Source organism: Eubalaena glacialis, chromosome 5 (assembly GCF_028564815.1).
Source record: "Eubalaena glacialis isolate mEubGla1 chromosome 5, mEubGla1.1.hap2.+ XY, whole genome shotgun sequence".
NCBI lineage: Eukaryota > Metazoa > Chordata > Mammalia > Artiodactyla > Balaenidae > Eubalaena > Eubalaena glacialis.
Genome location: NC_083720.1, coordinates 29,941,564 through 29,958,223, shown reverse-complemented (window position 1 = coordinate 29,958,223; position 16,660 = coordinate 29,941,564). Strand labels below are relative to the sequence as shown.

Below are 16,660 nucleotides of genomic sequence, written 5' to 3'. Positions count from 1 at the left end.
AATATTCCTTAAGAAATGGAGCTTATTTTTTGTTGTTGTGGGGTTGTTCTATATCTCCAGCAGGTACCTAGTAACTGTTTATTGAATGAATGAATGAATGAAGTGGCTCTAATGTTCACAGAGCTCTGATGACAAACCTATCTTTATCTGCAACTTCAGAATCATGACTGGTCACTTAGCCAGAAGCAAACTAGACATCTCTTCCTACTTCAAAGTGCCTGCTCCATTTTTAGGCTATGCAATAAGTTCCTGTTTCCTGTTTGGGGACATCCTCAGCTCTCAGCTCAGAGCACAGATGACAACATGTCCTGAGTGTACTGAATGGGCAATCAGCTCAGGTTACCAGCCCCACCTCCCTCTTCTCGGTTTCTTTGGTGATTCATCAGTTAGAAATTTCCCAGGCAAGAGTGGGACTTCCCCTAAGGTCGTTTATTTACATTTGTGTCACACACGATATTTTAAACATGAAAACAATTAAACAGGTACTTTATAACAATAGAAGAGGATCTCCACCTCAGATGCTTCTCTGGCTATTCTAACCTACCCTGAATAATCTCTCCTCTCATTGTTGAGAGTATATTTTATGCTATTAGTTTCATCAATCCTTATTCTTAGTATTATTCCTTAGATTTTAAGCAGCAGCATGGTTATTTAAGATTCATATGCTTTGTCTTTTCTTTTTAAAGTAAATTATAAGCTCTTTGAAGATACGAATTACACATCATACTCCTTGTCTCCTGCTCCCCTATTCCCAACAAGGTTCTGTGTGTATCCTAAGAGTTGCTAAGAGTTCAGGAAGTCCTTGCTTAATGAAGGTTTGTTTGCCTGCAGACTGCTGTGCTTCTAGAGGCTGACTGTGTATAGTAATGCCTCTATCTTTAGCATCAGCTACTATTTTGGCTATTGTCAGTGCATCTACATTTAGTAGTATACCACCTTTTTGTTTTTAATCTGCTGCTTTCTAACATTTAGAAGACTTGTAGATTATCACATGATATCAGACAACCAATCTTGCTAAAACATAGTATTTAAAAATAGGGATTTGGGACTTCCCCGGTGGCACAGTGGTTAAGAATCTGCCTGCCAATGCAGGGGACATGGGTTCAATCCCTGCTCCGGGAAGATCCCACATGCTGCAGAGCAACTAAGCCCGTGCGCCACAACTACTGAGCCTGCACTCTAGAGCCCGCAAGCCACAACTACTGAGCCCACGAGCCACAACTACTGAAGCCGGCACGCCTAGAGCCTGTGATCCACAACAAAGAGAAGCCACCGCAATGAGAAGCCTGTGCACTGCAATGAAGAGTAGCCCCCAGTCGCTGCAAATAGAGAAAGCCCATGCGCTGCAACGAAGACCCAACACAGCCAAAAAATAAATTCATTAATTAAAAAGAAAAAAAAATTTTTAATTGCTTTAAAAAATATTTATAAAAAAATAAATAAATTAAAATAAAATTAAAATAGGGATTCATAAGCACATAGGGTCTAAAAGATAGTTTAGGGCATAGGAGGTGGAATAGATTTTGTGATGACTGTTTTCATAACTCTTTCAGATTGAGGATGCATTCTGGATGGTTTAGATAACCAAATTCTGACTATCATATAAATAAGATATTACTAAAATTTGATGGTAGTTATATTTAAATATTTCATATCAAAATAATGATAGGCATATATTTTTTAATTTAATGGCAAATAGGGCGGGGAGGAGAGAGAGAGAAACTTTCTTCATTCCTCCAAACTGAGCCTCATGGAATGTTTGAATTTTGATTGAATCATTATGGATTCCGTTTTGCAGATTCAGAAGCTCAGTTTGTTTAATCCAGCCCTGGTCAACCAAGTCTCAGAAATCTTATTCATGTGAACCATACATATAAGAATGCTAATTTGTTAATTTACACAAATAAAAACATACTGGCCAAGGTGAAACAGAATATTCACTTCAGCTAATTAGATATCTCTTCCAGGAAGAAAATTTACTTAATAAGGGTAAATAGAGAGTTGGGGCATATTAATTATTTTAAAGATGTCATAAGCTGTGATTGTTTTGTATATATACTGCATTAACTAGGGGAGTCTAATTATTGCATTGAGGGGCTATCAGGAGTGGCTTCATGCAATAAAAACTTCTTATTCATGCAACACTCCAATGGAGGTGTTCCTGACCTACCATCTCTCCTAGGTAGCTCACTCTCAGATAATGACTTAGAATTCCTGGCTTTTTCTTTCTCATGGCTCCACCTCCTCCCTCCCCTCGACCCAATCTTGGACTTCTCTGCTGGATCTTTTTTTCTTTTTTTTTTTTAAACTTTTTATTTTATATTGGATTATAGCCAATTAACAATGTTGCAATCGTTTCAGGTGCACAGCAAAGTAACTCAGCCATACATATACATGTATCCATTCTCCCCCAGACTCCCCTCCCATTCAGGCTGCCACATAACATTGAGCAGAGTTCCCTGTGCTTTATAGTCGGTCCTTGTTGGTTATCCTTTTTAAATAATTCTCTGCTGAATCTTTTGCATCTGATCAGAATTCAGAGGAAGATAATGGAGAGACCAGACCTAGAAATGCATCTATTATTTCTCCCCACACTTTATGTCTCGGTGTCAATCATATGTCGCCACCTAACTGCAAGGGAGGCTAATGTATATAGTCTAGCTGTGTACCCAGGAGGAAAAGGGAACAGTATGGTAAACAACCAACAGGTTTCTCCATATACACTGTTCTCTATAAGAGCAGATCTGTCAAATGATCTGGAACACATGTACCAGCTAAGTTGGGCACCTGCTTTCCTAGGCAGACTAGGGACACATCAACAGATCTTCACTATCCAACTCTCCTTTGCAATTATTTCTTCGCAATCACCAAAACCATTGCCTATGATAATCCTTCATCACGATAGTCAGATTGCATTTTTTCCCGATTCCTACTTATTATATATTACATATTAATCCTACATCTTTCTTTTCAGGGAGATTCTCTAGGCTACTTGCTGAGATTTAGATGGGACTCCATAATTATTACTAACACAATCATTAATATTTCCTTGAATAAGTAATTTGTTGAAAACATTGTCACAAATGGATAACCAATCCATTTTTACAATGGATCATGTTAGTCTTCGTTTCAGAGATTGAACTTTTCTTCCTTGACCCCAAATTCTTTTTTTTTTTAACTGTAACTAGTCAGAATACTAGTGGAATTTTTTAAAGATATTTTTGATGTGGGACATTTTTAAAGTCTTTATTGAATTTGTTATTGTTATTATTTCTGTTTTATGTGTTGGTTTTTTTGCCACAAGGCATGTGGGATCTTAGCTCCCTGACCAGGGATCGAACCCGCACCCCCTGCATTGGAAGGTGAAGTCTTAACCACTGGACTGCCAGGGAAGTCTCCCCAAATTCTGATAGTGCGTCCTACTTGAAATTTTTAGGTCCCCAAATATAATTTGTAATTAGTCAAAAAATACTACTCTTGTGTATTTCAGCTGTTTTACTACTAACTGATACACAAATTTAATAAGATAGATATAAACTGTCATTTTACACAGAAAAATAACTTGCCTAAAGGGTCGATGCAACACAGTATTTATGTCACCAAAGAAAAATGTTTCCTTCTCTAGAAATTTCAGGCTGTCACAAGCTGTCTAGTTGACTGAAGCTTGTTATAATTATTTATATAAAATAGTCTATTAGAGAACTATTATGCATGCTATGTTATTGAAATCTGAGTTGAAACTAGCCTCTGGATGAAATTTTGAAAAGATAATTATCAGACAAATAATAGAAGGAAAAAATTTTTCTAGAAAGAGCCCCTACCCAGAAAGAATTCGTTCACTACTTTTATGTGTAAAACTAGCAAGAAATAGCACAAAACAATTTATAAACTGAATGATAGAGTACTATGTGGCCATTAAATTTAAATCTTCATATATAGAAAATGAAATTGCAAAGTGCTTACAATATAATTTCAAATGAAAAGGATTAATAATAATAAACCCAGTAAGGTTCCATTATGTGTATTGTGTGTTCGTATGTACATATATATGGAAGATACATACACGCACACAAGATAAAAACATGTCAACTGGTGGTGGGTAATTTCTGTATTCTTCATTATACTCTTTTTGTATTTTCCAAATACATATTTGGAGCCTAAAGAACACATACTACTGTTATAATCAGAAAATTCTTAATAGTAATTGGAGAAACAGAATGAAACATACACCCTTACTTCTATGCACCACCTGGAATAGGCATCAATATTTTAGTCCTATTTACTTCATTATGTAACTAAACAACCCAACAGTATTTTGTTGTTGACAACTGTTCCAAGAGTAGCATGAACTTGGAAAGTCTGGTAACTACTGACTTCCTGGATCTCAGCTTCCTCATCTATAAAGTGAGAAAAATCACTGTAACTCTAGACAGGCTTAACTAGGTGTACATAAAGCACACTAAAATACTGCAGTATTTGGATGGATTGCCAGGAGCTTCTCAATGTTATTTATACTTGCTTTGCTATTTATAGAACTGGCGGCATATCCCCTTTCATAATAATGGGGATAGCTACCATCTGTTGGACACATAACTATGTGACCAACACTTTACCTATGTTATTTTATTTAATCTTCACAACAGCCCTGTGAGGGATTTTTATCCCTACTTCCCTCATGATGAACTGAGACACAGAGAGGTCAAGTGATTTGGCCAAGATCACACAGCTAGTAAGTCATAGAGCAATGATTTTATCCTCAGTCTCTCAGACTGGAAAGTTCATGCTCTTTCTCCTATAACATATGGCTCTGTGCTTAAGCAAGAGGCTCTCCTCCTGATACAAACATTCAAAGTGTATGGCTGCCAAAAGATTAGCTTCCTTTCAACAACCTGTCCATGGGAGAATGACAAAGAAGATAAATACTACATGAGTGAGGTAAAGGTTTACAATTTGTCAAGAACCTACTCTGAACGTTCCTAAAGAAACTTATTGTCTTGTTGCAGAGTTTACTTATATATTACAGAAAACTACTGTGTCCTGGATATCTTCCAAACCTTGCGAATGCTTCCAAAATTTAAATCATCTTTCCTCCCAAACTGACTCATCTTCCCCTATTCTGTAAGGGCAACACCATTATTCATCCAATCATGCAAGCTATTTTTCCCTCCTCTAACTGTCCTCATCAACTCAGAAAAAGGACGGTGCTGATTTTACCAGTGATGTGTCTCTTGAACACATCACCTATTTTCATCATCTCCACATTAGTGTAAGCCCTCATTCTCTCTTGCCCTAGATTATTACAATAGACTCTAGAATCTCCTTCCAATATCTCCTTCCCATACCACCACCAAAATTATCTTTCTAGAAACAGGCTGGAGCATACTATTTCCCTGCTTAAAAATCTTCTCTATTCTTACCATCTCTCAGAAGATGGACTTCTTGGGTTTCCCTGGTGGTGCAGTGGTTAAGAATCTGCCTGCCAATTCAGGGGACACAGGTTCGAGCCCTGCTCCGGGAAGATCCCACATGCCGCGGAGCAACTAAGCCCGTGAGCCACAACTACTGAGCCCACGTGCCACAACTACTGAAGCCCATGTGCCTAGAGCCCATGCTCTGCAACAAGAGAAGCCATCGCAATGAGAAGCCTGCGCACCGCAAAGAAGAGTGGCCCCCGCTCACCACAACTAGAGAAAGCCCGTACCCAGCAACAAAAGACCTAGAGAAAGCCCGTATGCAGCAACAAAAGACCCAACGCAGCCAAAATAAATATAAATAAATAATTTTTTAAAAAAAGAAGATGGACTTCTTAACACAGCTTGTGGCTCTTCACACTGAGGCCTCACTTTTACTTCCAGCCTCATCTCCTATTTTCCAATATCACATCCCACATTATCACTACATTAAACTATTTGAAATTATTTAAATATACTAAGTATTCCCACATCATTATTTAAATTGCATATTGTCCACACAAACAAAAGAGTATATAAGTATAAAAGTACAGGATGCTAATGAACATCCTAATGTTCGTTAGCTAATGCTAACAAACACTGGTCATGTCAGAGCATAACTATTATTTTAAGTGAGTAGTTTTTACTTAAAACATAAGTCTTTGTTCCTCAATGTTGAACTTCCAAAATCTATATCCTAGAGCCCTATGTAAATTCTGAATGCTACTTCAGAAAGTTAATTTGGTAAATCCACTGATGAAAAAACATTGATGTAATCAATTGAAATAAGGAAGCAGATGACTTTACAAAGATAAATAAAATTGGGAGAACGAGCATGAAATGGACTACAAAATCAAGAATGCTGTATTTGGATTTTAGTCCTATTGCAAGCCTTCTTGACATTTTAAGAGCATTACTGACCCTCAAATCATTGCTCTGCTTAGCAATCACCATTTCCATCAATTTGAATGTTGATTTTAATAAACAAAGTATTCTTTTAAATGTTTACATTTTTATCCCCTCCCCAGGCTGCCCCAGTGAATATTCTTTGTGTAGTTAATCTATCATGATTAATAAGAATATATGGATTACCCCCAAAGGGCATGGACTTCTCTGTCTTTAAGCATTGTTTTACTTATTGAAGGATTGACAAGCACAGAATTATTTCACCCATATGACAAGCTTCTGCCAGTAAGAAATAATAATAAGTCACAAATTACAGGACACTTATTTACATTACTTATTTCTTTTTCAGCTCACGCACTACAATGACATGTTAAAGTTAGGCAACTAAATAAGAATTAGGCTTTGGGGCTTTGGATCCAAATCAAACTTGACTCCTTGAGCTAATATTTCTTTTCTTTTTACCCTCTGGGTCTAATTTCTCTGTGTTTACAGTATGTGCAAACATGTTTCTCATTAGTGTTTATTTACTACCACAGGAATCACTTTGAACTCTCCTAATCCTAGTGGAAACACTTTTCTCAAAATAAACCCAGACCATATTGGGTTTTATCGTGTAAATTATGAAGTATCAACTTGGGAATGGATAGCTACCAATCTTTCCCTCAGCCACAAGGTAAGAATAGCAATGGTTGTGAATTGTTTTCTTTTTGTTCTAAGAACAGCATCATAATGACATTAATTTTGCAACACGTTTTAAGATTTATGTTTCTTACCTTTTTTCTTTCTCTTCCCAGTACTTTTCTTCTGCTGATCGTGCAAGTCTTATTGATGACGCTTTTGCCTTGGCAAGGTGGGTTTTGGAATGAGATTCAATTGTTTAAAATACTGTGGATCTTGTCATAAATCTTTTTAAAAATGAATTACCACAAAGTACTAATTTATAGTTTAAAATATCCGAAGCCACTATTTACGACATTATTTTTTCATAACTTTTTTTAAAAAACTAATCTGAGCCTTATAGCTAAAATAGTGATATCAACTCTTAACATACACAAAAACTCACCTACCCTATTGACTTTAGGTAGGGTTTGTCTAATCAGAGTCCTTGAGCTAATTAGCAGTGACACTTGCAAATGCGCAAAAATGTACTGTCATAATTTGATTTATTAAAAAGACAAACAGTGTGTTTCATTAACTCATCTCTGTGAGCCCAAGCCCATTGTAAGATTTTATGGTTAGAGTTGTCAAATCTTATTCAGGTCACTGGGGTAAGAAGTATGAGACATGGCGCCCTAGGATTGAATTAAGGTACTGTTTAGGAAATTTGAATTTTTTTCTCATGGCCTGAAGGTAACTTACACTTAGAAAAAAAACAACCTACACTTTGAAAAAAATAATCAACATAGATTGGGGTAATGTAAGAGTAGTAACCACAGTACCTTTGAGATATTTTTCTCAGGTAGTCTAACACTAGTAATTCAACAAGTATTTTTTGAATTTCTGGCACTTTTGTAGGAGCTAGCAAAGCTAGCAAAGCTAGCAAAGCTTTGCTGGCTTTGTAGTGGCCTCATTTTAGACACAAGCAAGGTACTGAGAATGAGATGCTAGTTCCTCAGGAAGCCTCATGGCCCCTTTGTCTGGGTTAGGTGTCCCTTTTATGGGGTCCTGCATTTCCGATAATATTATATTGTCATTGCTTATTAATTATCCATCTCACCCACCAAACTGCAAGTTTCACAAAGGTAGGCACCTAGATCATGTTCCTATTCATTTTATCCCCAGCTCCTGACTGTGCCCGGCCCCTAGTAGATGTTCATTAAATATGAGCTGAATACACGGCTGGAAGGATAGTAGAGCATCACTAAAGGCATGGGAGAACTATTTTACATGGACTCCCTAGATAGTATACTGGAAGTCAGAAAACATTTGTGACATTTTTAAGGAGGGAATTTATAGGGTTAAAAAACAAGCTCTCAAACCAGGTTAAAATCCTGGTTCTGAATAACCTTGAGAAAGTTTCTTAACCTGTCTCTGCTTCAATTTCATTGTTAGTAAAATGGAGATGACGTTATAAGACTCTCGTGAGGAACAAATGAAATAATGCACATAAAGGACACCAAACATTGTCTGGTCTTTAGGAAGTGCTCAGTAGATTGTATTACTTGATGAAAAAGCATCCACCATTGTTTAGTAGCAGCAAAGAAGCATTTAGAAAAGCTCTTATGAATTTGCAATCTAGATTCCCTTTGTAGGTAATAGACAACTTGATTCTCTTTGGTGACTCTCCCAGTTTAATCTCGTGGATATGTAACAGATTAATTATTTTCATTACGCTATGGTATGTCAATCACTCATTTAATAAATATTTATTGAGCACCTACTCTGTACCCGGTACGTGTAGACTGGGGAAATTAAGTGGTGAAAGAAAATGATCAACATTTTAGGGAATTCCCTGGAGGTCCAGTAATTAGGACTCTGCGCTTTCACTGTGGAGGGCATGGGTTCAATCCCTGGCCGAGGAACTAAGAGCCCGAAAGCTATGTGGTGCGGTCGAAAAATTAAAAAATAAACATTTTAAAACATAATAGGACCATTTAGGTTTTTTTTTTCAGGAAAACTCTCCTGTGAATACATTGTGATCTTTTCCAAAGCTTAGAATCTTGGCTGTTAGAAATTACACAGAGCTGTAATAACCTTATAGTTTAATTTCCATCCCAACACAATGCAGACAGTTCTTTTGCTTTAAGAAGTGAAAGCTTCTTAAAGAGCTTTCTCTGAGGAACTGTGTACAAAGCAGATAACTCACACAATTGAACGACTTTCTCGCATTTGCTCAGCTCCTTGGCCATAGCCCATAAAATTTTGAAGAGCTTCAGAAAGGTAGAAAGTGAAACAAATTTGAAAGCCAAGAAACGTGTAGAATCACACAGCAACCAATGCAGAAAATACCTTAGCTATCACCTGAAATATCGCCTGAGCTATTGAGTTATCACCCAATTTCCTTCTGTAATGCATGAGGTAAAAGGGACTCAAAGAGAAACAGACCCCACCTGTGTTGGTTAGTCAGGTCCAGATCACTCTGAAACTTTGGAGAAAAGCAGAAATGCGTAGTTGGATAGGTAAGTGCATGTGGTTGGATTAGAATTTACACAGTTCTACTCTGGTATTCAAAAAGAAATGGAACTATTGTTTCATCAGCAAGACTAAAAGGGCGGATCTAAAAACAAAAATATTCTTGATACCCCTGCCCCCAGATTTGAGGAGCTAGTACTCTTACTGCCCTGGATGGAATATCCAGCTGGGCACATTTGTTGAAGATAAGGAGTAAAAATTCACCCAGTCACTTCTGAGTCCCCACAACAGACTCCAACTATATGCCCTGCCCAGTAAAACCCTCAAATGTTCAACTTCATTTAAAGTTCCTCCCAGCCTCCAGCTCAGGCTAGTTTCAGGCCAGCCCCCTGCAATGGGAACAAAGCACTTAATTTCCTCTCCGTTTTGCTGCATGGGACTTCTACTTCTCACCATGCTGCCTCTGATTCCTCCAGAGTGTTAAGGCAAGGAGAGGAGAAGGAGAGCAGATGAAGGGAAGAAAGATCCTGACATGCTGTCTACTTTTGGTCCTCTCTGAACTTTGTAGATGTTTAACACTGATCCTTTTCCTTGTGTGGTGCTTTCGTGGAATAGGCACCATCCACACACATTCCATGGCCAAGGGTCTTCCTCCTGCAGTTCCTTGAGGTGAGGAAGTGAAAACCTCTGAACCACATCTGGTCTGTAGGATGTATTCCTATACCCTTTCCCCTGACAAAGTCTGGAAGAATGGGCAACCTCATGCAGTCCTATCTCTTCACTCTGATGTCAGAGCAGTAGCAACCATAGTCTCTCACCCTTTAGATTTCTTGGGGTATCAGACACCAGACCACTGTGCCCCCAAGCTCCAGGGCACACAGATAAAACTCTTCAAGTGGTTCCATTAAAGCCCCTTTTCTAGGCTTCATGTGAGGGGAAAAGCATCCTACACCCTGCTGTCCCCTGTGGGAGGACAGCCTTCACAGCACACCGACAGAATCCTCCAAAAGCCCTCTTCTAAAATGTCTCCCTCTCCCCCTTGGCCGCTCCAATCTCTTTCGCAGGCTGGTAGTGGGCTATCAGCTAAGGGTCACAAAAACCTGTTCCTAACCATGTCAGTCCTGATTTGATGGGTCTGCGTCTTACTTTGGAGTGTAAGTTAAGGGGCTTGGTTTGGAGGCCTTGCCAAAACTGAGACAGAAAAAATCCTTTTTTTGTCTACCTGTTACAGATTTTTTACCTTTTCAGTAGCTTATATGGCACTCTGCAGCCCACTGTGTGCCAAAGAGAGTGGGTGAGGAACAGCACAAGGGAAAGCAGAGAGTGCTGGCTAGCAGGCACATGGGAGGGAGCAGGAGTTCCTAGGCAAGGGAAGAATGGCAGAAAGGATGGCTTCAAAGACCCCCTAAGCTAATGATCCAAACAGACTTTCAGTCAGGCTTCAAGGTGTAGTGGCTCCAATGATATCCAAGGTGAGGGCCAGGTTAGCAAATAAAGACCACAAGGTGAACATCAGCCACGCCGAGATTACAGACCTCTAGGTACACCAGATTTACCATTTTACAGGTGCTAACAGAGCTGACCAGACCACAACACACAACTAGATAAGCAACTTTTCCCACCCTACCGAGGACTGCCTTTTAAAGAAGGGAGAAGTAGGGGAATGCGGAAAGACTCCAAAAGGGATCCAGCTGATTGCAAAGAGACTGTTTTAAGCCAGAAATCTGAATTTAATTAGTAAGTTAACAGCGAGAGACCAGACACATGGGAAGTTTTCAAAAGTCTCCACACCATCTGAAGGCTCTGCTGAAGAACGAGAGACCATGGGGTCAGTTCTATCCACCTAACCACCTCTCTCAACCATTTCTAATGTCCCATTCAAAAGCCATGTTTGATAAGACACTATGTTTAATTTGAGCTTCTTGGAGAAGGACTGTGCAGTCTTTCCAGGTCACACCGGAGGAAGCAAAAACAAACCTTTTGTTCCAGATTCCCCAATCTTCTGGGTACCTCAGTCCAAGAAAGGAGAGCAAGAATTCCCTCAAAAGACCTCTTTGTTTTCTTCTTCTTCTTTACAGCATTTTGTGAGAACTTTAAGTTACAGCCTCCATCCTCTCCACACTATAGATCATAGGACAATTCTAGGATTTAAGTTCCTCAGGTTGGACTCTTACTATAAATGGAAGATTTTTGAACAAGGAAAATTCTCAACCAAGTCTGGCTTTCAGAGCTGCTGCTGGTCTACGGATTTAACAGAGTTTGAGACTCAAAGCTGAGTAAAAATGCTGTCTTAGGTTGAGTTCCCTCAAAGCAGAGTCTGAAATGGAGGTTCCTGAATAGGCGGTTTATTGAGAGAGTACTCTCGTGAGATAGGGAGCGCAAGAAGCAGGATGGGGCAGGGAAAAAGGCTGAGCAACAATATGGTCTCAGCTGGAGTCTAGCTTTGCCAGATTCCAGTAGGAAGCCATATCCATGAATTGTACTACAGAGTGGATCCAACTTGAGGGAAGCAGGCTGGCCTGTTGCATTCCTGAATCAGACAATTAAATGGCCAGGGGTGGGGGTAGCATAACCTTTTAAGTGAGATGGATGTATTTGGTCAAGGGCTATTCTCTGAGGAAGGTGCAGCTATGAGCCAACACAGCACTGTAAGGGGGTCTGGGAGGGAAGGGCACTATACATGTCTTTGTTCTAAAAACAGATTTTTCACTCGTCGTCCCAGTAGTATCAGCATTGCCTAGGAACTTGTGAGAAATGCAACTTCTTAGGCCCTACTCCAGACCTGCTGAATCAGAAATTCTAGGGATAGGGCCCAAGGGTATGTGATTAACAAACCTTCCAGGTGTTACTGATACATGCGCAAACTTGAGAATCAGGATTCTAAATGATACTGCTCTTCCTCGGAAGTATCAAATACCACAGAGTAACATGATTTGTGGGAAATGAAAAGTGCATCAACTTAATTCTCGAAATATTATCTCTATAATAACCAGCAAAAAATTCACTCTCAGTCCAGTGTTCTGACCATGTGACTCAAACTTAAACAAGTGATACCAAAGTGGAACAACTGCATAGCTATCAAGTATGCTGAAAAAACAAGGCACTAGGATAGGATATTGATTTTTTCAACAGTTAAATATATAGTATTTCATCAGGGCCTCTAACCTTTGGATCATTGGATTACTTCCTTACTTCTACTTATGCTAATTTAGCCAATTCTTTTGGCCTTTGTAACCAAGACCCATTCCTTCTAATCTTTTCACCTACTATAAATGTGCAGCCCACTAGGTTTTAACCAAATTACCTGTCATTCTTCCTGAACTTTCATTAGCCTCTTCGTTAATTTGATCCTCAGAGCAACAATTATTCTTCCTAAGTAGTCTAAGAAAATACTGACTGGACTGTTGCACAACTGACTGTTGCGCTATCCACCCAGGAAAATAGAGAATCATTAAAATTAGAAAATTCTCAAGTTTCAAACGTCAACGTAAACTTCTACAATTTTTTTTTTTACTCAACAAACATTCTCAATGAAACACTCCATTTCTCAATATTATTTATACTTTTATTAAGACAGGCTGAATGCTCCAAAATATAAATTCTTCTAAATAAGATCAGGAACTGAGAAAATAGGAGAAATCAGCTCTCTGAACTGAAAACAAACTCTGTATCATATCACATTAGTACAAATCATATGATACCAAAGGTGTTTATTCTTATCTAGCTCTCCAATACCAGTTTATCTTCTTATCAACTCTCAGGGGAGAAATCAAGATATGGTTACATTATTTGCCATTCACAAAAAATGACTTCAAATATACTAGCACTCAATGCATCAGTATTACTTTCTCAATAATTTAAAGTTTATTCTTTAATTTTAACTTTCAAAATGTAATTTGGAAAGACAGGATTCCCATCTAAGATTCTTTCCAAAACCTAGGCTGAAATTTGAGGCATAACAGATTTCTGAGAACATTATTTCAAAAGGTTCTAAAATCTTTTCTAAGGAGGAAGAAACTGAACTCTTTAAACTTTGAAATGTCGATGGTAACGTCACATTTTTTTGAGAAACAAAATCTATTTTTATTTATCAATATTATTGGGAAATGTATAAAAAAGGGAGATGTTTTTATGGGAAATATAAGTTCAATTGGAATGTTTTAAACATTCATGATTCTCGAGTACTGTTATATTTCCTATTCATATCAAATGTAAAAAAATTCAATACAATACACTTATAAAGGTGCATTTGTATACTACAATCAGCTCGTGTACCTAAAATTTAAAAGTTTCTATTTGTCAATATTAACTGTATAGCTAAATGGCTTTTGTTTTATCTAAAATTCTGCCATAGCAATTTTTCAAATGCACACCTTAATGTTCTGTCTTCCCCTTTATTACTGAACATATGAAAGCACTAATACATCATTGTGAACAAACCTCTTTGATTGGGCCTTAACAGTAATGCATTTTCTTAATTGTTTAATGGAAGGGTTCTCATTAACATTGAAGTCTATGATCCCCATATTAGTACTTTCAGTCGAAGGAAACTAGTCTATGGTTTTTAATTTACTGTGGGCTTTTTTTTTCTTTCTTAGAGCTCAACTTCTAAATTATAAGGAGGCTCTGAACTTGACCAAGTATCTCAAAATGGAAGAGGAATATTTACCATGGCAGAGAGTCATTTCAGCTGTAACCTATATTATTAGCATGTTTGAAGATGATAAAGAGCTATACCCTATGATTGAGGTAATGTTAATGCTATATCTTATGAAAGGAGATGTTTAGCCATTAGCAGAATAGGAAGATTTCTGAGAGAAGGAGCTCCTGGGAAACACAAAAGCATATCTTGCCTGCCAAGTGAAGTCAACGGAAATTATAATGACTTGACTAATCAAATCAAAGAGATGCTATTTGTTTTTTCAACTTGAAATGTATCAGTATTTCTGGTTCAGTATACCACTTAAAGGTGTATTTTAGTGTTAGAAGGAATAGTTAATATTTTATTTTAAATAAACAACATTTTAAACCATAGATACAAACTAGATCCTATTTTTAATGGATTTATCTATGTTAAAATGAATCTATTCTCATCAAAGTATGACATCATTTTTCCTTATTCTTACTGCTATTATTTCCACATTGAGATTTTATTATAAGATAGTCATTCTAAATGCTTTTCTTGGCTTTGTGATTTCTGCAGCACTTAGGCAGGACACTTGTAATTTTAAACAAATTCTGGATTCCAATCTCTAGCTCTTCCACTTTCTTTATGAAAGAACTTGGACAAATGCTTTCATATTTGTGAGTCTTTGTTTCCTTTGTAAGATAGGAATGTCAGCAATTGGCTGCCTATGGTAATGGAATAGTGAGAATCACATAATATAAATGTCATTTTTAAATCCTAAGCCAATATACAAATATTAGTTATCATTTCATCGATACTTGAGCAATCTTCCTTAGGGCGGTAAGTATGCCAGGTGTTATTCTATTTATTACAAATGTTAGCTAAGAAGTGGAGGTTAAAAGGGGCTTACCCAAAGTTCTATAAAACATTAGAGAGTGATCCAGGATGTTCTTATGATCGGGACTGAAGTAAAATTGCAATGTTATAAAAACTTTAATACATCCCTTTCCTAGGACAGGCCGAAAGTTCTCTGAGCTAGTAGGGGAAAAGATTACCACAGGGAACTGTAGATTATAATAAACGGGAGACTGTTGCTAAATAGTAAATTATTACTCACTGTGCATGGTGCTTTTATTTCAGAAATACTTCCGAGATCAAGTGAAGCCCATTGCAGATTCTCTGGGATGGAATGATACTGGAGACCACCTCACAAAGTTATTTTTTACCTTTTTAAAGATTAATATGCATTTAATATTCGTTTGTGTATGTTAAGACATGTTGAAAAGTGGTCCAGGCCCCAGCTCTGTGTGTATTTCTTTTCTTAGATTACTCCGTGCCTCTGTATTAGGGCTCGCATGCAAGATGGGAGACAGCGATGCCTTGAACAACGCTTCCCAGCTATTTCAGCAGTGGCTAACTGGGACTGTAAGGTGACTGTTCACCGTGTTTTCATTTCTGGAAGACTTTAAACTGAGAAATGAGGAATTAAAATCTCTGAAACACTGTTTCTTCTTCTAGTCTTCCTGTAAATCTCAGGCTTCTGGTATATCGGTATGGAATGCAGAACTCTGGCAATGAGACTTCATGGAACCACACTCTTCAGCAATACCAGAAAACTTCATTAGCTCAAGAAAAAGAAAAGCTATTGTATGGATTAGCATCAGTGAAGAATGTTACTCTTTTGTCAAGGTAAGCTGGAACTTTTGAAAAAATTACGTGAATGGTACTTGATAATTTATATGTCACAGTCTCTTTAAAATGCTAATTATGGATGATATGTTTCCAAGAAAATCTATTAAATAATTATTTTCCTGGCAAGAAACAAAATATCCCTGTAAGAGTTGCTTAAAAAATAAAGACATGTAATCTCATATAAAATATTCTGGAGGTAGGTAGTTTCCGGTTGTGTACAGTGGTTCAACATTTTCATCCAAGACCTAGGCTCTTTCTCTTTCTTTTCTGCCATCCTCTACATGTTGGATGTCTTATGACTTCCAGAGCTCCAAGCATTTTGCCTTCACACAAATACGTTCAATGGAAGAAGGACAGGAGCAACAGAGCTCCTCCTCACAAGGCTCTGTCTTTTATGATAAGAGGTCAGTTATCTCCATTTCCCCACATAATCCAGAACTAGGTACCCTTGATCATTCTGGGTTATACTCTGGATCTACCATTTGATCATTTGCTGACTAGGATGAACTTGAATTCCTTTGACTGATTTGGGCCAATCATGATACTCTGAGGATGGGGTAGTAGTTTACCTTCCCTAGGATCAAGGATACTTTGACCCAAGCCCAGAACAAAACTGGTCTCTGTCAGCAGAGGAGTGTCTGCCACAACATGCATAGACACACACCCAAAAGGTATTTACATTCCACTCAGAAGGTACAAAGACTGCTTGAAGCCCATCTATGAATGTTCTCCCACTCCACATCTATGTCGCAAATCAACTAGCTTCTGCCTTTTTTATTTTTTGCTTAGTTATGGTTTCTGAGTTATTTACTTCATTCATTTAAACAACACTTAAGATGTCCTTTCTATGTACAGGTATATAGATTGTGGGAATAAAAATGAACAAGAATGAAATCTATCCTTGAGAAACTTA

At 37.8% G+C, this 16,660-nt stretch overlaps 1 protein-coding gene across 1 annotated transcript in view; it reads left to right on the top strand.

The window, feature by feature from the left end:
- The window catches only part of ENPEP (glutamyl aminopeptidase), a 104,539-nt gene that overhangs the window by 77,033 nt on the left and 10,846 nt on the right, over window positions 1–16,660 (top strand). The window contains exons 12-17 of the mRNA XM_061192049.1: window positions 6,893–7,029; window positions 7,151–7,206; window positions 14,027–14,177; window positions 15,196–15,269; window positions 15,381–15,485; window positions 15,574–15,744. Of these exons, the coding sequence (XP_061048032.1) occupies window positions 6,893–7,029; window positions 7,151–7,206; window positions 14,027–14,177; window positions 15,196–15,269; window positions 15,381–15,485; window positions 15,574–15,744 (694 nt within the window). The remainder of the gene's footprint in view (window positions 1–6,892; window positions 7,030–7,150; window positions 7,207–14,026; window positions 14,178–15,195; window positions 15,270–15,380; window positions 15,486–15,573; window positions 15,745–16,660) is intronic.